The sequence below is a fragment of the Sciurus carolinensis genome, chromosome 10, assembly GCF_902686445.1.
Source record: "Sciurus carolinensis chromosome 10, mSciCar1.2, whole genome shotgun sequence".
NCBI lineage: Eukaryota > Metazoa > Chordata > Mammalia > Rodentia > Sciuridae > Sciurus > Sciurus carolinensis.
Window position 1 is genome coordinate 101,489,942 of NC_062222.1, and position 22,750 is coordinate 101,512,691.

Consider the following 22,750-nt stretch of genomic DNA (forward strand, 5'->3'; position numbering starts at 1 on the left):
CATTTATAACTACCCAGAACACCCAAGATCCAAATACATTTTCACGTGTTCTGCTAATAGCAGAAAATAGACTTAAAATCAGTTGTTCTAATTTGCAGCTATTTTGTATACAACTTCTATGAACATGAGTTTTTGTGGAGTTATGCATACATTTCTTCTGGTTATATATCCAGAAGTGGGATTTCTTAGTCATAGTGCTTTAGTAGTAGAGCTTGTTTAATTTTTTTTTGTTTAATTTTAATATATATTGCCACACTTTTTTGGAAGTGCTTGAATCAATTTCCACTTCCACTAGAAGGTACAAAGGTTCCAGTTACTTCAAATCCTTGCCAATATTTGGTATTGTCAGTCTTTTTGTTTAAAGCTATTCTTGTGGTTACATTTAAAAAATTAAAATTAATTATAAATGCACAATGTTTCTCAACCTTTAACCCAATGTCCCTTTTGTTACATATAGTGAACCCTTGTTTCTTCCCAATATTATCTGAAATTTCGAAAGAAAAATAACAGTAATGGATATTTTTGAAAAGGTGTTCTTCACTTACACGTGTTTTCTCATTACACTCAGTTATCCACTGCAAAAATTTATAATGAAAATATATTCAATAATTGCTCATTCAGAGAGCTTGTAAGTTTCTGATTCCAAAGTGATTATTGTGACTATTTTCTGCATAACATGGCAGGGAAAAATTGTGATTACTGGAAACTTTTGCCTGTATTTTAAAGTAACTGGAATTTCCAGGTAGACTTTAAATTCAGTTATACAATCATCATATAGCATGGTGGTTAAAAGAGTATTGGCCAGGAGTCTCACCGTCCCATTGCAATTCTGGCTTTGTTAGAATGCTGAATAAGAAAATTTTACATGCCTTTATTCCTAATTTTAATAATGGTTCTGATAACAATACTTATGGATTGTTGCAAAGAATAGAAAAGAAAAAGGAAAAAGGATTTAGAAACATGTTAGCATATAGAAAGCACTTAAGCATGTTGGATATTGTGATTAGCTACTAATCTGAGGGGAAATGGAAGAAATTTGTTCTCAAGGTTTAGGGCAACTCAGTGGTAGAGTGCCCCTGAGTTCAATCGCCAGTACTATAAAAAAAAAGGGAGAGGTGCGTTTTAGCATACAGATACAGAGAATATATGCTCATCCAGATCTCTGGCACTTAAAATGATTTTAAGTCAAATCTTTCTCATTAGTAACCACTCTTCAAGCTTCAAACTAAAAGTTCTTATCCAAATACAATGTTAAGCATTGGTTCCCATCTCTAAACCTCTAGCCAATGAAACTATACTCCTAGAAACATATTTGTGTTTGGATAATGCACAGGCAAGACTATAATACCTATGTATAAGAGGCTAAAAGCATGGTTTCTAATAAATCAGACTACTTAGTTTTGAAGCTTACTTTCATCTTTTTCCTATCTGTATGAAGGGACAAGTCACGTAGCCTCTCTGCCTCAGCGTTTTTGGTGGTGAAATGGAGATAATAATTAGGGTTACTGCACCAAATTAGTTAACACATATATTGAGGATGTGGGGAAAAAGGCACATTCATACATTGCTGGTGGAGTTGCAAATTGGTACAGCCATTCTGGAAAGTAGTATGGAGATTCCTTGGAAAACTTGGAATGGACCCACCATTTTACCCAGCTATCCCACTCCTTGGTTTATATCCAAAGGACTAAAATCAGCACACTACAGTAACTCAGCCACATCAATGTTTATAGCAGCTCAATTCACAATAGCTAGATTGTGGAACCAAACTAGATAGACAAATGGATAAAGAAACTGTGGAATACATACACAAGGGAATATTATTCAGCCATAAAGAATAAAATTATGACATTTGCAGGTAAATGGATGGAATTGGAGAATATCATGCTGAGTGAGATAAGTCAATCCCAAAAAACCAAAGGCCGAATATTTCTCTGATAAGTGGATGATGATACATAATGGGGGTGGGGTGGGCTGGGGATGGAGGTGGGAGAGAGTAAGGGAAGAAAGGAGGGTTCTTCTTAGATTGTATAGAGGGAATTGAGAAATCAGGTGGGAAGATAATGGAATGAGAAAAACATCATTACCCGATGTACATGTATGATTACACAAATGGTGTGACTCTACATTGTGTACAGAGAAATTAAAAGTTGTACTCCATTCGTGTACAATGAATAAAAAACAATTAAAAAATTACTTTGAATAGTATCTGATATTTAATAAATGGTATCTAAATATTAGATACTTGCGATTAAGATAGGAAGATTATGTTTAAATGTTGTATAAGGATCATATAATCCCAAACAGTAATCAATATGTTTCTCAATCACAGACCTCAAAATTAATTTCTGAAATCTACATATCTCAATACGTCTTACTGGAAAACTCAGCAATCAAAAGATTTAGGTCCTGGTTCTCAAATATTTTCCTTAATAAAACCCACTTGAGGGAGCCGTCTTGAAAGTAAAAATCAGATTGCTCCAGAAAAAGCGCCTTGTAAACTCTAAAGAACTAGGGTAATAGGCCTTAGATTTTGAAATCGCTCTAGAAATTCAGAAGGGCACTTTCTGAACTTGAGCTACTTTCCTAAAACGCCCCCACTCCCCAGCTTTCCTTTTCCCTTCAAGCGGACACCCCGAAGTGTTTTCATTTTTTCCGTCAGTTAAAAGCCACTGGCGAGCACCAAAACAAGGATGAAAGAGAAGTCCAGCTGGGGTTACTTGAACAGAATTCTGACTCCTAGCAGCATTCAGGGTAATGGGTGGGAAGCGGTCGCCCTCCATAGATCAAGAGCACCTCCCCTGCGTGAGTCCTTTCTAGCCGTCCACCCCTCCCGAACCCCGGAGCACGCCGGGAATTGTAGTTTCCAAAGGGGTCGAAGGAGACCGGTCGGCGCAGGCGCACTGAACCCCTCTCGGGACTCCGGTGGAGGAAGCGGTCAGCGCTGCCACGCGTTCTGCGGCTGGCCGGCGGGGTCTTCTGGGAATTGTAGTCGCTGCGAGCAGGCGCCGTCGGTAAGGAGACGTAGCTTTCCCTGGGGTCCGTTCTTGTAGATGGTTCTCGGCGAAAGCCGCTGGGTCAGTTTTCCGCTCTTCTTCCGCCGCACTTTTCCTGAGGCTGAGGAGGCGCTCTCCGTCTCGTCTCCCCGGTTCTTCCTCTCCCGCACTGGGTGCTCTTTGCCTGGCGGTCTTTTTCTCCACCTCGTCCACTCCCTCTTCGGTCCACCTCCCAAGCCCGGGCTTAACGAGGACTGCCCCTCCCAGAGCGACAGGGCCGCGACCTGCTCAAGCCGGGGCCGCGCCCTGGGACCCTCCGCACGCAGCTGCTCGCACTACGTGTGCCTGCTGCCCCTTTCCTCCGCCGCGGGACCCGCCGTGTTCACGCTCTTTCCACTCCTTTATCTTTCCTCTGCAGGGATGGAAGCTTCCTGGCGCCAGGTGGCCGGTGGCCGAGGCCGTGCCCGAGGACGGGCCACCGCAACCCCCTCAGGAAATGGAGTTCCTCTCCGCGGCGCGGGAGGAGGGCGAGAGAAAGGGTCCGGGGGTGCCGTTCATGCCAGCCCCGGAGGAGCCGCGACTTCGGCGGCTGGAGGTAGCAGGCACGGCCCCATGGGACCTGAAGCACCGCAGGCTTCCGTGGCCACTGGTGAGAATGGCTCCTGTCCTCAGACTCACCTGGATGCTTCTTAACACTTTTTTCCTGCTTCTGCCCTTGCCCTTTGTCATTTCCTTCTTTATTCTTCAGAAGTTTACTGTTGGACTTCTCAAATCTTTCAGGCATCTTTTCATCACTCCTCTTTATCTGAATGTAGTTGGTGTTACCATTGTTACTTTCTGGCCCGTATTCTTCCAAATCACACTTTCTGCCTACCCGAATCCCTAGACCATAAAATGTAAATTATGCCATCTCATAAAAATCTGCTTAACCACTTTTTTTTTTTTCTTTTTTAAATAAAGTGTGTGGCTTTAGTGTTTTTGTGCGTGGTAACAGTCAGCTGGTCTGAGATTGCGGAAATCCCATTTAGACTTGAAGTGGACACTGCATCTTACATCGTCTCTCCTACTTTTGGGACTATCATTTGTCATCTTTACCAGATTTCCTTTCTTTGTTGACTGACTTGTTGAAGCCCTATAAGCATCTGAACAAGTGGTCCTTTCCTCAGCTGTGGTTCCTGTCCACAAATTTCATGTCCTTTCATGGCTATGTCTGTATTGCCTTCTTGGGTATGTCAGTACCCTTTATTCGAGACTGTGTTTTAGTGTAGTCTTGAGAGTATTTACACAAAGTTGTAGGTGGGACTGAGAGGATAATCACTGACTTTGTGTATGTGTGTGTTTGGAATGTGTTTTTCAGAATACCTTTTTGGGGGGGGAAGGGAGCAAATTTGAGCGACTGAATGGGTTTTCTCCTAGGCTTTTGAAGTTGTGTGGTCTTCACATGGTTTACAGCAATTGAGTTTATTATGATGGTGATGGGAGTAGTATGCAATTTGGAGACCTTTGAACAATTTGGTAAACTTTCTCAGATTTTGTGAGTAGAAGGAAAGCAAGTGTTCTCTATCTGGGGAATTGAGATGTGACTGTAAGAAATAATATGTGGAAAGGTTGCTCTGTCAACTTGTCTGTAACTTGAGATGTTAGGTAAATACATATATATATCAGATTATAAATGTTTTCACTATATCTGTGCATCTCAGCCTCCCCTGCCTTAAGTGTCTTTTAAGTACATTTCCCATAGATTATTGGTATTTATCACCGTCCTTATTGTACAGATTTTTGAGTCGAATATCTTATAGCCATTACTTTTTTCCTAGTTTTCAGTGATTCCCAGGTAAACACTATAGAATATACATTTTATTTTCTTCTAGTTTTACTTGAAATAACAGTTTTTGGTTGATAATCCCCAAACTGGCTGTAACAAGAAAAGGAAAACATTTTATGAGAGAAATAAAAGATGAAACATCATTAAATACTAATATACTACCTAAAGTAAGACAGCTTATCTCATAGTATCTCATTAGTTTCAAGTATAAAATTAATTTTAAGTTAGTAATTTAAATTACAAATTTAAAATCCTTCCAATGTGTGTGCTGTTGAATTCAGATAAATTTGGTAGTTTGTGGTTTCTTTCTTAATCTATGGTTGCTGTCCATAGACCTTACTAACACTTAGTTATTACTTTAAAAAAAAATTCCCATGGTTCTTTTTCTTTAAAAAGTTTGAAATCTATTGGGAATATGTACCATGAAATAATCTAATTCTGTTTTGCATTCTTGTTTAATCAAGTGACAAAATGAGAACTACAGAAAGTGCTAAAGGGAATCAAGTGGAAGAACTAACTTGTTTTACATTCTTTTCGAAGTGAAGTTGTAAAAAAGGCTTATTTTCCATGTAAACTATTTCGTGTGGATTAACGTTAAAAATACTTATTTTTTGTGATCTCAAAAATATCAAAAGACCACATTGGAGGCCAAAGTTCTTGAGCTTTCTAAGAAGGAGTTATAAATATAGTAGGTACATAATGAATACTGTCTGTGTGAACTGGTGGATTGGGTTGGGTCGTGGTTGAAAATATGGTAGTTTAAAGAACCTACTTCCCCAGATTCTGACATGTTTCCAGTGCCATTTTAATTTTTTGTTAATGTGTGTTTGACTTTGCAGTACTGGGGATTGAACTCAGGTCCTCACACAAGCTAGGCGGGTACTGTACCACTGAGCTATGTTCCCAACCCTGTTAATTTTTTTTTTTTGAGGTTGATCAGGTTTTTGATAGTTTAATCATATCTTTATAATTTGTTTTTCTTGATTTGTTAGTAATTTCTATAACAATTTACTGCTTTTAGTGGGCCTTATAAAAGTGAAAGTTTTTGTTGTGGTATTTTCTTTAGTTGTGTGTCAAGACATTTGAAAATACTTTGTCTCATGAATTTTAGTAACAGAATGTTGCAAAGTCTTCTTTCAAATGCATGTTAAAAATAATGTATTGTTAGTATATCATGCCTTGCTTTTCAAGGAAAGTATTTCGCAGAAATGAAACCTTTTCTTTTCCTTTTAAACAGAGCTAATGTCGCAACGGAAATTTGAGGAAATCAAGAAGGCTAATCAAGCTGCAGCCAAAAAACTGATTGAAGAACACTTTAGCTCCTCATCTGAAGAAGAAGGAGATGAAGATTTTGAAGGAAAACAGGGAAAAATAGTTGCCAATACATTTGTAACATATACTACTCAAACAGGTATTGATCTTTTATATTTTGACTTTTTTGACATCAATGAAAATATATTTCTGACATTTTTTGGTAACACTTTTTCATACTACATGGAATAGTTTTTATCATTTTAAGAATAAGCATTGTTGTATTGTGGAGTTGAATTTTTGTACATTTTACTATTTGACTTATACGTTGTTTAATCTTTCTGTAAAACAAATAGTATGGTAGTAGTTCTTTCACAGCCCTAGTATATCTCCTGTGACTTTGATTGGCATTTCAGTAGGATGCTGGGAAGGGGCTGCCAAAACTCCCTGAGAAATGTCCTGTTGTGATTTGATTGAACTAGAAGACTTCAGATATTCTTTTTTTTTTTTCCTCTCCCTTCTGAGGGACCAGGGATCTGAACCACAGTCCTCACACATGCTAGGCGATCGTTCTCCAACACGAGCTATTTCTTCAGCTCAGATATTCTTTTCAGTCTGTTTTTCACTTTTTTCTTTTTCATCATGTTAAAAATGTCTTGAAATTCATTTAACTTATTACTTTATATCTTGTTCACATTTGATCTTCATACTTTTATTTGTAAGCTAAAATAAATCTCTTGCATTCATGTTATCTGTTGTGTATATCTAGGATGCTCTTAAAACCACATTTGTTTATGTGAAAGGGCCTAAGTGATGCTACTATGCATGACTTAGTATTAAGTTATAAAAATAGATTAAAGGTTAATGCAGGTGTTCTTAATCTTTTACATTTTGTACTTAAAATCATTAGTAACATTCTTGCATGTTTTATAAACATTTATCACTATCTTTGTAGAAATATGTCATTGTATACTTTTATGTTAATGACACATATAAACTCTTGCTCAGTTCTTTTTCTCACTTTAGGATCCTGTTAGAACTACAAGAAAGTGTAGACATTTTCTAGGAAACTGCAGAGGAGAAGCAACTCCCCTAGAGAGAGTAAATGGCAGAACTGGGTTTAAACCTAACTTTCTGAGTCATTACTAGGTTGATTGTATCTTCTGTATAAAAGCAGGAGAAATTATGAGGTAGTTTAGACTGCTGCTCTTGTACCTATTTATGGGGAAAAAAATGGCATCATACAGTAGTTAAAAACATTGACTCTCAAGCCGAACTGCCAAGGTTTGAATCTTGGCTTTGTTTCATGAACTTAAAAGTGTTAAGGTAATTTTTTTGTTATCAAATCTATTAATATTTTGATTCTCATTCCTATATATATTTTGTGCTTTGCGTTTATCAAACTAAGGAGATCTGATCACTTGATTTATGAGCAGTAAATGCCAGAGTAATTGAGAGGGTTTCAACCTCACATTAGTGAATTGAATACCAGGACTTTACCCAAGGAGTTCATATTTGTCTGACCACACCCCTCACACTTTTGTGATTCTTCTCTCAACTTTCACACTTGCATGACCATTTCCTGATGACTCTCTCTGTCTGACTTGACCCATGGATACGTCATATTTATGTTGAAAGGTGTCTTAATTCTTCTTTCATTGGTCTTTTTCTCAGTAGCCTATGGTTGTCCCAGTGACCTGCCTACCCAGTATGGGAGCCAGGATGACATGAGTGTTGTCATTTACTACTGTTTCCTTTCTGCCATGTCAGATAGACAGCTTATTAAACACAGCAGTCTCTCCTTGTGAATCTTGATATTGCCATCACCTTTTAGAGTAACAATCTAATTGTCACCTAAGATGCTTAAGTTTTACTTCCTAGATCTCGTAAATCTATGCGTGCTCTCCCTACATACTGTCATTGTCTAATTCATGCCTTTAGAGCTGTTCGATATGTGGATTAAACCTACATAGTAACTGTGAGATAATTTAATATTATTTGATACATGTGAAAACTGAGACACATTAATAACTTGCTCAAGGTCATTTTTTGCTATATCTGCTATATCTCTAACTGGTATTTCCTGCTTCTTCTAGTCTTGGCCTCTTTATAAGTAATTTTTTTCAGTTGCCAGAGTGATCTTTTTAAAAGGAATGCTGTGCTATCCACTGTGACATGCTGGGCAGTATACTTTATTGCCATAACCAAACTTTAATAAAGCTTCAAAGAAATTTTATATAAATTTTGCAAGTAAAAAGTTATACTTTATCTTTTCAAAACCTTTTCCATCTTGTTCTTTAATTCTAAATTATGTGAATTAACTGTTATCTTAGATGAAATTTAAAATATTAAGTAGTTTTTTAAAGCCAGCTGTGTTGAAAAGTGACATAAGCATATTTAACACAGTTATTCTGCTTTTAAGGATATTTTTGAAACTTCAGTGTTTATTTAAAATAAAGCAATTGTTTAATAATTTTTACAGTTTTAGGAGTGCTTTTCCATATATTTCTTTAATATCCTAAATTGTATTTATGTTTACATTATGGTAGGGCAAACTTTTGTTAAGTGCTGTATTTGCTTTGATGATTTTAGGAAGTAAAGAATTATCCAAGTGTCTTATTTATTCAATTTTTATTTATGGCAACTTAAATTTTGGTTTGAACCAGGTTATTGCCTTGGTAAATTCTATACTTAAGTTAGTTTGTACTCTTAGTCTACTTTTCTTGGAGACTCAGTCAACCTGTATTGAAGAAATTTTGTTGTACTAAGGGCATGCAGGCCTATTTTCTTACACTAAAGTGACTGAGTTTACTGCCCATTTAATGTTGTTTTTCCTTTAAGGTGCTTGTTCTGTCTTTCATTTTGCTGTTACTGTTTCTTGGACCTGCCTGCCATAACCCTGACTGCAGTACAGCATAGGGATTAAGGGGACTCACTTTGTAGTCAAGCTGAAGTTACTTAATTATTCTGTATCTCATATTTCTCTTATATAAAATGAAGATAATGACAGTTCATTTACTCCTATGGAAGTAATAAGTTTTGTGTATAGCAAATAAATGGTCAATGACTGCTTAAAATACAGTCCTAGTTAATTTTTTTTTCTAAAAAACTTACGCTGCTTTTCCTTTTTCTTTTTTTTAGCACAAATGGTGAACATAATTTAATGAAGCATGATTATTGTACTGTAATGACCTCAGGATCTTTCATTTAATGAGTTTTTATTAAGAGTATGCTATGTAATAAACACACACACACACACACACACACACACCCACACCCATTTATGCTAAATGGTCCTAACGAGTTTTGGCTTTTCATTTCCTTTCACATTTTGTTTTTTTATGCTTTTTTTTTTTATTACTTTACATCTTAATGCTCTCATCTGTGGTTCTGCCCGAAACAAATTTGTTAAGGACTTTAATAGTAAAAAAGGTAAGTATACACTGTCAGAGCTAAGATTATTTTTGAACCAAATATATGGATTTAATTCATGGATCTTGTAATCTTTTGACAATTTATTGGGTGCTTTTTTTCATATTTAAACTTTGCATTTTTTAGCTATATTTTGAGCAATTAATATTGCTCACAATATGACACTTTCAGTGTGTTTGTTATTTTCAGATGTTGCTTAACCTGAAATTTTCAATTTTTCAATTTCAAGATGGAGATATACGTGAATTAGAAAGAACAAAGCAGTATGTAAATGAAGCTTTTCAAGCTGGGGCTATGACATGTTTAATTTGTATTGCTTCAGTGAAGAGAAATCAAGCAGTAAGTTGTATTCCTTGTTCATATTAATGTCTCTCCCACATATCTTACTTTGCATTCATAATGCTTAACCATTATTCTTTTGCTTATATTTGTTTAAAATTGATATAAGAATTTTGTATATGCATTGATCTTTATTTTATAAATCTGAAATTTAAAAAAAATTACTTAAATGAATTTCCATTATTTTTAACACTTTTAATATCTGTACTATCAGTTTTGTTGTTTATGTTGATTAGCGAAATCATTTTTAGCATTTATACTTCATAGTTTCCCATCAATATGAAGTGTTAAAATGTGCTTTATGACATTACTTTCAGTGGGTTTAGTAAAGAAAGTAATGTCATAAAGCACATATGATTCATTAGTTAGCTTTTGTGTTGAAGACATAGTGGAAAGTTACAGGGGTCCTTGAGGAGAGAAGATTCAAACAACTCATGTCCTTAGAGAAGCTGTGGCCTAATGGTGAATTATCTAAATGTAAATCTATAAGGGCATTAATGAAACAGTTAAAGAGAGATGACACCTGAATATGATAGACTCAGCTTTTAGACCTGATTAGTTTACTGATATTATAGCTACATTGCCTAGAGAAGGATAATCAGGCAAGATGAAATGGGTTTGGTCTTGTAGAATAAATCAGACATTGAACATGTTCAGGGTGGTTGGCATTGTCTAGTAGATATAGGTGTCTTTCGTTCAGTCATCTGTACTTCTTTGATTTCAACTGTGGTGGATAAGTGGACACAGTTCTACTTTAGAACTGTGGACACAGTGGACTTATGGACACAGTTTTACTTTAACTCTTGCTCAATGCGTGGGTTGTTTTGTTTCCCCCCATCTCAAGGTTTTCTCTTTGGAAACTAACTGAGCCAGTTAATGTCCCTAAAGGCAGCATTCCATCACAGGGAATTGGTGGATCAATGTCCTAGCTTTCTGTTTGTTAGGGGTGGAGCTGGGGTAGTCCAAGGTATGTCTTCAATGGTTCTTCAGAGGGCGCCCTACAGTATTGAGCTGCTGTGGACCTTAGTAGTAAGCAGCCCAACAATATACCATTTATTGACATTTCTTCCCTATCTTGTCCACTCACTCTTGCATTTGAGATCTTATTTCTGGTACTGCTTAGGGAAATCCAGACTAAGAAATTGACTTTTTTAATGCTGTTGCCAGCTTTACAATATGCTGTATGTCTAATTTTTTTTCAACAGTTGTAAAATGTTATAAGAAAAGGGGAAATGATTTTTGTCAGTTATATTAGTGTTGTCTGCTCTTAAAAATTAATTCAGTATTATTTCCTAAGCTTCTCATTATATATATTCTCATTTTATGCTCACTTAATTTTTAGAATTTAGCACTAAGTGTTAAACTAATAAGTTTATATAACAAAATGGTCATATAGAGATATTGTACATATTTATGTTTCAGCATTTCATTGTAATAGTATTTATAATTGGAAATAACCTTAAAAGTCTAAGAACAAGAATTTGGTTAAATAAATTATGGTATGTAAATCTATGGGATATGCTGTAAAACTTGAATTTCCTATTACCATATTTGATAAGTATAAATGCTAATGTTTAAAAAAGACTATAAAATTACATGAGTTGGTACCAGTATGACTTCATTTTTAAGGATGATACACATATTGCATACACACATACACACACACACACACACACACACACACACACGACCTGAGATTATCTAGAATGCTAACTGTAGTTATTTCTAGGCAATTGAATCTTGGGCAATTAATGATATTTTTTCTTTAAATTGTTCTACACCTTACTACATTTTTATTAGGATATTTCTGTTTTATAAGAATAAATGGGGCTGGGGATATGGCTCAGTTGGTAGAGTGTTTGCCTTGCAAGCACAAGGCCCTGGGTTCAATCCCCAGTACCGCAAAAAAAAAAAAAAAAAAAAAGAATAAATGTTTTTTATTTAATCCTTAGATTGAAAATAATTTAGTGTGATATTCTTTAAAGTATTGTGGAATTAATAATTAATATAATTTCCAACACTTTTGTTTTAGGTTTGGAGTTGTTCGGGATGTTTCTGTATATTTCACATGCCCTGTATCCAGAAGTGGGCTAAAGATAGCCAGTTTCTTGTATCTTCTTTGACAGATGATGATTTTGGCAAGAAAGATTATCCTTGGCCTTGGTAACTTTTTCTAATTAGTTAGATTTGAAGTTGTAAATGAAAATTGTACATAATAAGTTGCTTTATTGGCAGTTTCATTGTCCATGTTTGACCTTTAGCCATTTGGTTTGTAAATATATGAAACCTTGGTAATGGCTTTTTTTCCTTCAATTTGGGTAACTGCTAGTTTCTTTCAATAACTCATAAATTATTCAACTTATTTTTTATCTTAGAACAATTTCTTAATTATGCTTTAAATGGACTTTTGTTTCTTTTCTTTGGGACTGAAAAATCTTAATTTTGTGTTGCTCTTGGAATTCCATTTTCACATTGAACAAGGTTATCATCTTAGTTTGATCATTAGACTTCCCAATTTTATCCTTGAAATCACAAAATTATATTATCTGATATCATTAATTTTTTTACATATATTTTGTTGTGCTTATTGACAAGTATTTAATATTGGATTTTTGTTATATTTTGAGAAAGAGTTGTGGAATGGAAATTCTATATCTCTGCTAAACAAGGACAGTAAAAAATTTAACCATAGTGGCAACTCAAAGGTGTGGTTCACTCTCAAGGTAATGAAATATAAGCTCAGGGGCTCTTTGTATTTACATTTGTAGTTAATTTGTTGTTTGTAATTTTGTGTTCTTTTTCTTAATATAAGCCCCAAAATTGTATACAAGCTTCACAATACCTACATCAGACCTCTCTTTATTATAGTGCATACTGAGACATTTGTAAAATTGTGGTGGTGTGGTTTTAAAAAAATTTTAGACATACAAGTTACTTTGTAAAAATTCATAGCAATCAGTGAGAGATTTTATTTGTCCACTGCCAAGGAGGGGATTGGAGTTTGTTGAAAGGAAAAGATGGTTTTAGGCTTCTTACTCTTAAGTGGTGGAGTCAGGATTTGAAACCTAGAATTTCTGATTTCTGAATTCAGTGCTTTTTCCAGTTTTCCAACTGAGTTCTACCTTATGGTCTTGCTTTTAGGGATATTGTTTTCTCTTTATTGAATATGCTCCTTTAAAACAGTTTAAAATTTCCTAAGTCTATAATGATTTTGCTATTGTATGCTATTTACTTTTGGTGTAGGTACTGTATTGTTAATAGGTGCAGAATTAAAGCAGATATTCTGACTTGTTAATTTTAGAAATTTAAACGTCACATGTACTTTTTCTCGCCCTTACTCTTCTCACTTGTATTTTAAGTAGTCTTTGCCATAGAGGAGGAAAGTAACAGTAAAGAGGATAATGAACTGCTACTCCTAAATCTAAAAGGGAACAAGTATTTAATCAAGAGGGCAATATCCTTTGCATTCTATATTTCACAGTTTTTAAGAAAGAAAATAAATGGCTATTTTGTTTGAGAACCTATTTTGTTTAACTTTTTAAAGGTGGAGCTAGAACTTGGTAAAAATGTTAATAATTTTAAGTAAGTCATTTTATGGAAATAAAAAATGTAAAAGTATGTGTTTCTACTAAGATATTGCTTGTTGATGAACAAAATATAGCATCATTACATTTCATTGTTGGCATTTTGCTTGTTTATTTTAAAATCATATTTGTAAACATTGCCCTCTCTCAAATAGTTTCATGTCAGTGATGATGGCTCAGTGTGAAAATATATGGTATTTATTTGGAAAAAGAAAATGTTTTCATGACAATGAGAACATTGTTTTTTATACAGAAGAAATTTAAGTGATAATGTAAAGCTTGTTTTGGTATAGTGTTCTAACTATACTCATTTGTCTGGGAGATTATAAGGTTTAGAACCTTTTTTGGGAGTAGAGTGATCTATGATGATCTACAAGTGGATTTTTGATAGAGCTAAAGATCAGAACTTTAGTATCAAAACTTATTTTAATGTTGTAGGTTACTAATCTTTCTGTCTTAGCAGAGAATATGAAATGATATTTGAACTTTTCTTTGGATATTTATTTTGTATTGGATGTTGAGAATTATAAAATTCTTTGTTTCTTTTTCAAGTTCATTTCTCCCTTAATTCTAGATTTTAGTCAAGTTTCTTGCTGCTATTTTGTCTACCTGTAACCCAACTGCTTTTCTGTTTACTGTTACTAATATATATTATTTATTTGTAAACCATATAATCAAACTTTTTAAAAACTGAACTTCTTAAAAATCTAGTGAATACCTCAAGAATAAAGTTCAAGTGGTTAAAAGGAAGCTAGCTAATATTGCTTTCTTTTCTTTTTGAAACTGTATTCTGGATGTATATGTTTAATATATAGCAACTAGCCACAGGTGGATATTTAAATTTAAAAAAATTAAAAGATAAAGAAATTCCGATCCTTCCTCAGTTGTATATATTGGCCAAATCTTAAGTACCATATGTGTGACTAGTTGCTACTGTATTGGACAGTACAGGTGTAAGACAGTTCTGTCATCTCAGGAAATCATATTATACAGAGCAATGCTAGATGGTTAAATAGATTTTAAAAAGATCTTATTTTTTTTACTAATATGAAAATATCAGAGGGTTTCTTAACCTAAAACTAATTGAACAGAGTATCATCTGTTAATAAGTATGTTTATATTCCTATCTCTTATATTTAAGATGAAATTAATTTAAATAATTTCTTTCTTTTTTATAGTCCAAAATGTAGGTTTGAATACAAAAGATCAGAAACACCTAGTAGGTACTATTGCTATTGTGGAAAAGTAGAAGATCCACCTTTAGATCCATGGCTTGTGCCTCATTCATGTGGCCAAGTATGTGAGAGAGAATTTAAACCTCCTTGTGGTCATAAGTGTTTACTTCTCTGTCATCCAGGTGAGTTCCATATTCCATATTACATTTTTAGTTAACCTGTGAGTGGGTATTTCTTCTTATGTTGAGGCAAAAAAAAAAAAAAAGTGAAAGTTTAATTGAGAGCTTAAGTTTGCAATGAGAACATACTGAAAGCTATTGCCCTTTAAACTGTCAATAAAAGTTCTAGAAATTACTAATAGGTATAAAAATTGAAAGTTTAATTTTCGACTTCCGATTTTTTCCCCCCTTTCTTTGGGATCTAGGTCCCTGTCCTCCTTGTCCAAAGATGGTTACAACTACTTGTTACTGTAAGAAAGCAAAGCCTATCCCTCGTAGGTGCAGCACCAAGGAATGGTCCTGTCAGCTGCCATGTGGACGCAAGTTGCTTTGTGGGCAACATAAGTGTGAAAATCCTTGTCATGCAGGTAAAAGCACATACCTGTTAGGTATTCTGATTTTCAGCAAGAATCAAAGCAATCTTGGTTGCTTTTATAAATTGTTTATTAGCTAATTTATCATTTTGGTTTTAGGAAGTTGTCAGCCCTGTCCAAGGGTTAGTAGACAAAAATGTGTCTGTGGCAAAAAAGTCGCTGAAAGAAGCTGTGCAAGTCCACTGTGGCACTGTGATCAAGTAAGTTTAATATACATTTTGAGGAGTGGATATTAAAGAATACAGAAAGCATAAATAACTAGAAAGCAGAAATACTAATTTGATTTAGTTGAACAAAAGATAATAAAGAATAGCAACTCAGATGAACTGGATCATGATTTACGAAGCTAGTTTTCAATTAACATTTTAATTACTCAGGAAATTTTTTAAAGAACAGCTATTTATTGAATTTTGAACTCAGTACAGGGACATAAAGAAGTAGTTTATGATTAAAAATGGATTACGTTTTATACAGAGTTGTTGACTTTTAAATCCTTCATTTTCGCTTATTTTAGGTATGTGGAAAAACACTGTCATGTGGTAATCATACATGTGAGCAAGTTTGTCATGTTGGTGCTTGTGGAGAATGTCCTCGATCTGGGAAAAGGTTCTGTCCATGCCAGAAATCAAGTAGGACTTTTTAAAAAGAATGTTTTATTGGTGCATGTTAATTATACAGAAGAGTGGGTTTCATTGTGGCCTCTTTGTACTTGTACACAACATAATTTGATCTGTTTTACTCCATACTACTTCCTCTCCTCATTCCCCTTTATTGTCTTCCTTTACTTTAGTGATTTCCCTTCTGTTTTCTGTTTTGGTATGGGGGATTGAACCCAGGAGTATTTAACCACAGAGCCACATCCCCAATGCTTTGTACATTTTTTTTTAAGAGATAGGGTCTTGCTAAGTTACTTAGGGCCTTGTTGAGTTGCCAAGGCTGGCTTTGAACTCACAATCTTCCTACTTCAGTCTCCCAAGCCTCAGGCATGTGCCATCATGCCCAGCTCCCTTCTATTTTCATAGGATTCCTCTAACTCCCCCTTTTTTTTCCCCTCTAGCTTCCACATATGAAATAAAACATGACATATTTTATGTCTTTATATACTTTGAGTCTGGATTATTTCACTTATGATACTGGTTCCATCCCTTTTCCTATAAATGTCATAATTTCATCTTTTTAATGGATGAAAAAAACTTCATTATTTATACATACCACATTTTGCTTATCCATTTATCTGTTGATGGATATCTAGGTTGGTTTCATAACTTGGCTATTGTGAATTATGCTGCTATAAATATAGGAATGTGTGTATGTCTAAAGTGTAGTGGTTTTAAATTTTTTGGATAAATATAGAGGAGTGGTATAAGTGAATCATATGGTAATTCCATTTTTTTTTAATTTTGAGGAACCTCCATACTGATTTCCACAGTGGCTGTACTAATTTTCATTCCCACTAACAGCGTGTAAGGGTTCCATTTTCCCCGCATCCTTATCAGCATCTGTATTTTTGATGCTTGTCATCCTGATTGGAGTGAGATGGAATCTCTATGTAGTTTTCTTTCTTTTTTGGTACCAGGAATTGAACTTGGGGTACTTGATCACTGAACCACATCCCAGCGCTATTTTGTATTAGAGACAGGGTCTCATTGAGTTGTTTAGCGTCTTACTATTGCTAATGCTGGCTTTGATCCTCCTGCTTCAGCCTCCCGAGCTGCTGGGATTACAGACATGCACCACTGCAGCCAGCTATCTGTGTAGTTTTGATTTCTATTTCCCTGATGGCTAAAGGTCTTGAACAATTTTTCATATAATCGTTGGCCATTACTTTTTTTGAGAAGTGTCTCTTTAGTTTATTTGCTCATTTATTGAGTGGGTTACTTCTTTTGGTGTTGAGTTTTTTGAGCTCTTTTTATATTCTGGATATTAATTCTGTTGGAAGAATAAGCTGCTCAAGGTTTTCTCCTATTCTAGACTCTCTTCATATTATTGTTTCCTGTGTAGAAGCTTTAAGAATTTTTTTTTTTAAGGAAATGAACTATCATGCATGAAAAGACCTGGAAGAAAGTTAAATGCATATGACTAAATGAAACAAACTATTCTGAGAAAGCTATATATTATGGGACTCTGATTGTATGATATTCTGGAAAAGTCAAAACTATGGAGACAGTGAAAAGATCAGTGGTTGCCAGAGGCTGGGAAGAGGGAAAGATGAATAGGTGAAGCACAGGATTTTTAGGATAATAAAACTACTTTTTATGATACTATTAGTTGTGGATTCGTACTATCATACATTTGTCCAAACCCATAAAATGCATATTACAAAGAGTGTACATTATGATCTTTGAGTGATTTTATCATTGTTAAGTTCATAACTTGTTACGAATGTACAGTTCTATTAGGGGATATTGATAATGAGGAGGCTGTGCTGTCATCATTACTGAGAATTAGATTATAGGTGAATTTTGGCTATTTTGAGATAAAGGCATAGTTGGATTGCAGTTTGTGTCAGCTTCCACCAGTAATAATTTGCATATTTTTTAAGATTATTTCTAATACTTGTCACAATGTGTTTGTTAAAGGTTTTATAATGTTTAACAAATGTCTATATCTTTTTTTTAATCCTATGAGGTTAAGAGCAAAATAAAAAAAATTCTTTGTATTGTGAATATTCCTTAAAAGAGTTCTATGTAGTCTTACTCATTTCTTTACATAACCATTTCTGAAGTAGATTGCACATAAAAATGTGCTTGAGGACTGTCAATTGTCACATGTCAAATTCTTTTTTTTTTTTGGAAAAATTGAGGATGTAAATGCATTAGCAAAACAAGATCAATTTTAAATTTCTTTTTAAAAAGTATAGGGCTTAAAAATTCTAGGAATTATTTTCATTAAAGGAAGTTTTTTCCCAAAAACTATGTGGATGTAAAATTTCATATAATCTGAAAAGGCTGTATCATTCTTTAGAGCGCTTCATTAGCGCTTAATAATAATTATCATATTAACATTGACATTTTGTCTGCTTTTAGAGTTTTCTTTGCCTTGTACAGAAGATGTACCAACTTGTGGAGATAGTTGTGATAAAGTATTGGAATGTGGAATCCACAGATGTTCACAGCGTTGTCACCGAGGTCCTTGTGAAACATGTAGACAGGTTAGTTGTGTCCTGTAATACTTTAGGAGCTACATATAATAATATGTCAAATGAGATTGTCTATGATTGTTTTCCATTATTTACTTTCATATACATTTATGTAGAGATGTATATGAGTTTGGTGTCCTAATATTTATAGTAAGTAGCAGGAGAGTATGTTAGTAATCAAATCTAAAAATTTCCTTTTGGTGTAAAAGTTCTTATTTTTATAGTCCAGTGTGAGTTTATTTATTCTCAGAAGACAGTTGAAGCAGTGATGAATTAGGCCTAGTGATGATAGAAAATAATGAATGCCTAGATTTAAGTCTTAAATTATATATATCATTTTAGTTTTGACTGTACTACCAGGTCAAGAAGTTAACTTGCTAGATAATTCATTTTTCTTTCTCTACTGAGAAAAGATGTGTAGATGTTATGGTTATAGCTGAATGTAAGTGGTTTTAATGTGTGGTATATTTTTAAATATTTATTATCATTTCTACCAAGTTTAAAATTCTTAAGAAGTCCTTTTTGGAACAAAATGAGATGTATTTGGGAGAGACAACTTTGGGTAAAGTCTTGCATATAAATTTGCAATTAAGATTTTTGTCATGTTTTAGTAATTGCAGAAATTGTAATGTGGGAATAAAATGATATTAACAAAATTCAGTTTTAATACCATGTCTTTGATTATTCCAGGAAGTGGAAAAACATTGTCGCTGTGGAAAGCATACAAAACGAATGCCCTGCCATAAACCTTATATATGTGAAACTAAATGTGTCAAGATGCGTGACTGTCAGAAGCATCAGTGTAGGAGAAAGGTATGCTTAATAAGCTTGGGAAACTGATTAAAAATTGTCTTGAATTTTTCTTTTTGGGCTCCTGATAAACACTCTTCTTGACTTGTTCCTCAAGTACTCAGACACATTCTTTGTTTTCTGTAAAATTATTAATAAATATCTAAGGTAATTTAATTGTTTTTATTAATGGGAAATCTGTCAGTTTTTTAAATGATGAGTCTTTTTGTCTTATACCATAATCTCTCAGCTTGGTTCTCAGCTGAGAACCAAGTTAGGGTTCTGTTCCCTAACTTTAAAATATCATTAGCATTGTTGAAGTGATAGTTAATAGACCTAACTTCTATTGTTCAAATCTTATTGAGCCTGGATTCCTTTTTTCCATTATGAAATATTATTTTTTTCTCTGGTAAGATTCCTTATTCTTAAATTGTTTGAAATATAATGATGATTTCAGCTTGCTTTTTCTTGATGTTAGCATGGTACATATTTTTTCATTCTTTTAAAAGTACATTTCTTATTTGGATTTTATTTTATCCCAGTTGACAATCTTTGTCATTTAATTTGGATATAAATCATTTATATTTAATGGAATCTTTTTGTTATTGTTGGATTTGAATCTTGATCTGGTGGTGTAACTGTGTTGGAATACTTGTCTTAGCAAGATTGAGGCCCTGGGTTCAGTGCCCAGAATCACAAAAAAGAAAGTTAAATAAATAAATTTTCTATCTTGCTGTTTATCTTCTATTTGCCCATTCATTCTTTTTCTTTTTTTTAATCTTTTTTTGATTAAATGTTATTTTTTCAGTGATTCCATTTTATCTACTTAGGTTATTATCTATAACTAGTTTTCTTTCTTCTGAGTGTTACTTTAGGCCTTATATTCTTTAAGAACTACCTTAAAATAGTGTATTTTATGACATTTCTCCTGACCTAAAGTGTATACTTCTTATAATTTTTTACCCATGTATTTTATAACCCTCAATACATTGTTTACATTTTTACTTTAAACAGTTATTTTGAAAAGAGTTTGAAAAAAATAAAACATAGTCTTCAATATATGTCATATCTATTTTTGGTACATTTTTGGTGTAGATTCAGGTTTCCATCTGGTTTCATTTTCTTTCTGTCTGAAGGATTTTCTTAATATTTCTTGTGCTGATAATGAATATTTTCAACTTTGTATTTCTAAAAATGTCTTTCTGTGACCTTTGTGAAGGGTATGTTTACCATAGAATTCTAGTTTGACACTTTGTTCTGTCCAAAGTACTTAATAGATGGTACTTTACTATCTTTAATAGATGGTACTTTACTATCTTTTAGCTTTCATTTTTTTCCTAAATGGAGCTGTGATCGTTACCTCTGTTTCTCTGTGCATAATGTATTTATTTATTTTATTTCTCTATCTCTTTCTTTTTTTGTTTTTGTTTTTTTGTTTTTTTGTTTGTTTTTAGGATTTTTCCTTTTGGGCTGTATCATCCTGCTTCTTGGCCTGCCTGAGAATTTTTTAAATTGTTTTCAGTGTTGCAAACTGCACATTTTTGGGTGCTGAGTTTTTTTTTTTTTTTTTAAACATTCCTTTAAGTATTCATAATGTTTGTTCTGGGGCAAGTTAAATTGCTTAGAAACCACTTGATCTCTTTTAGGCCTGATAGAGTTAGGTTGACTAGAGCATCCTTTTGTCTAGAGCTAATTTGGCCCTACTACTGAGGCAATAACTCTTCTTAACTATTCCACTTGATATCTGTGTATCTCTTCCCACTCTGGCCATAAGGAACATAAACTATTCCCAGCCCTGTGCGACCTCTGGAAATTGTTTCCATTTCCATTCAGTGGTTCTTTCTGAGGTTTTGGGTAGTCTTCTTACATATATATAGACCAGTATTCAGGCAAAGATTCAGTGGGCCCCGTCTGACTTTCTCCAGAGCTCTTTCTCTGTACTGCTACCTCCTCACCACAAATCTAGCCACACTGGCCTCCCTGAACTATGAATTTTTTTTGCTTAACTTGGTGAGACTGCCAAGTTTTGCTTGTGATCTTCCTTTTGTACAGCACCCTAGGGACCTCTAGGTCAGAGATGTTGCAGTTGCAGGACTCATCTTGTTCATTTCCCTTCTCTTAGGGATTGCTGTTCTATGCTACATGATTAATGTCTGAAAACTGTGACTTCACCTTTTGTCTTGTTTTCTAGTTGTTTGAGACAGGAGGATAAATCCAATGAATGTGACTGCCATGCTTGGAATTAGAAGTGTCAATAGGCTTATTCAAGTCATGGAACACTATTGCAACTGGCAAAGTGTTAGGCACATTCCATTATTCAGTTTATAACTATTTAATTGAATGAGCAATTTTGACTTTTAATTGCTTTTCAGTAGAGTGTGTTGTTTGGAGCTATTTTTATATACTTTTGAAATTTGTTCTTTTATGAATTACAACCCTAAATTTCTTAACACAGTTGTTTATGTGAGAAGTCAAGGGAGAAGTTAGGAATGATGATAGATTTTTAAGTAGTTGCCTACTTTTTGCGAATGAAAATTAGGATGGGTGGTATTTCTCACAGGCAATTTAGAAATAAGGAGGTCACAAAGAATGATGGGTAAAATTAGCCTATCTTTGCTTCTCTTCATTAGTTGGTTTCTGATCCCATGGTTTAGAAATAACTGCCAAACTGTGCACTGAACAAGTTTTATTTTAATGAATATTAAAAATTTTTAAAAACTAGTTGCCCAGGTTAACTGTAGCATCTGAGTAGGTCCGTTCCTTTGGTTAATGTTGTCAGTGTCTGTATAGATAAGTAAATGAAATTATCTGATGAAAGCATTTTAAGTCATATAAAAATTAACTGAAGGGCAAGAAAATTCAGCTTGATCTTATTAGAGTAGGTCATTGTCTGTTTAAAATTGTAAATTCTTAGCAGTATATCTACTTCCCATTCTTAGAGTGAGGAGAAATATCTTTGATTTCTATAAGTTCTGTGAATAACTAGTAATGACATTCAGATATGCATGGATTTTCGAGTTACCTATTCTCTATATATTGCTTTCTCTTCAGTGTTGCCCTGGAAACTGTCCACCTTGTGATCAAAACTGTGGACGGACTTTAGGATGTAGAAACCATAAGTGTCCATCTGTCTGCCACAGAGGTAAAATTAAACAGTAGCTATAATTATAATGTTTGTATTAGTGCTTTAAGTTGATAGCTTTTATATTCACTATCTTATTTGGACCTCCTAACAACCTTGAGAAGTACATAGGAAAGGACAGTTGCCAGTATCCCTATTTTATGAAAAATGTGATTTGAGCTAAAGGGGGTTCAGAGACTTATTCAGGGAAACATCTAGTATAGCAGTATAGCCAAAATCTGAACTCAAGCCTTCTGAATATAAAAGTTTTGTTCTTTCTGTAAAACTGGTTTTTTTTTTCTCACTTAACCTTTCCCACACAATTTTTGTTTTAATGAGTTAAGATGTTAATAGACTTTTTTTGGTTTGATTCTGGATTTTATGAATTTATATGAAATTAAATCTAGTAAGGGATTCGCCAGTTCTCAAATATTTTAGTCTAAGGATCCCTTTATTCTTTTTGGGACTTTAAAGAACTTTTGTTAATGTGGTTTTTTCCATTACATT

General features: G+C 34.0%; 1 protein-coding gene and 1 non-coding gene across 2 annotated transcripts in view; both read left to right on the forward strand.

The window, feature by feature from the left end:
- Positions 1–3,012: 3,012 nt before the first annotated feature.
- The window catches only part of Nfxl1 (nuclear transcription factor, X-box binding like 1), a 49,304-nt gene continuing 29,566 nt past the window's right edge, over positions 3,013–22,750 (forward strand). The window contains 12 exon segments of the mRNA XM_047567128.1: positions 3,013–3,077; positions 3,415–3,645; positions 6,059–6,232; positions 9,734–9,843; positions 11,876–12,006; positions 14,606–14,784; positions 15,027–15,188; positions 15,294–15,394; positions 15,709–15,823; positions 18,221–18,345; positions 19,024–19,146; positions 22,174–22,264. Coding sequence (XP_047423084.1) covers positions 3,417–3,645; positions 6,059–6,232; positions 9,734–9,843; positions 11,876–12,006; positions 14,606–14,784; positions 15,027–15,188; positions 15,294–15,394; positions 15,709–15,823; positions 18,221–18,345; positions 19,024–19,146; positions 22,174–22,264 — 1,540 coding nt within the window. The 5' untranslated portion in view covers positions 3,013–3,077; positions 3,415–3,416.
- On the forward strand, positions 11,675–11,748 carry Trnaa-ugc (transfer RNA alanine (anticodon UGC)). The gene has a single exon. It is a non-coding gene; the product is annotated as a tRNA-Ala (tRNA).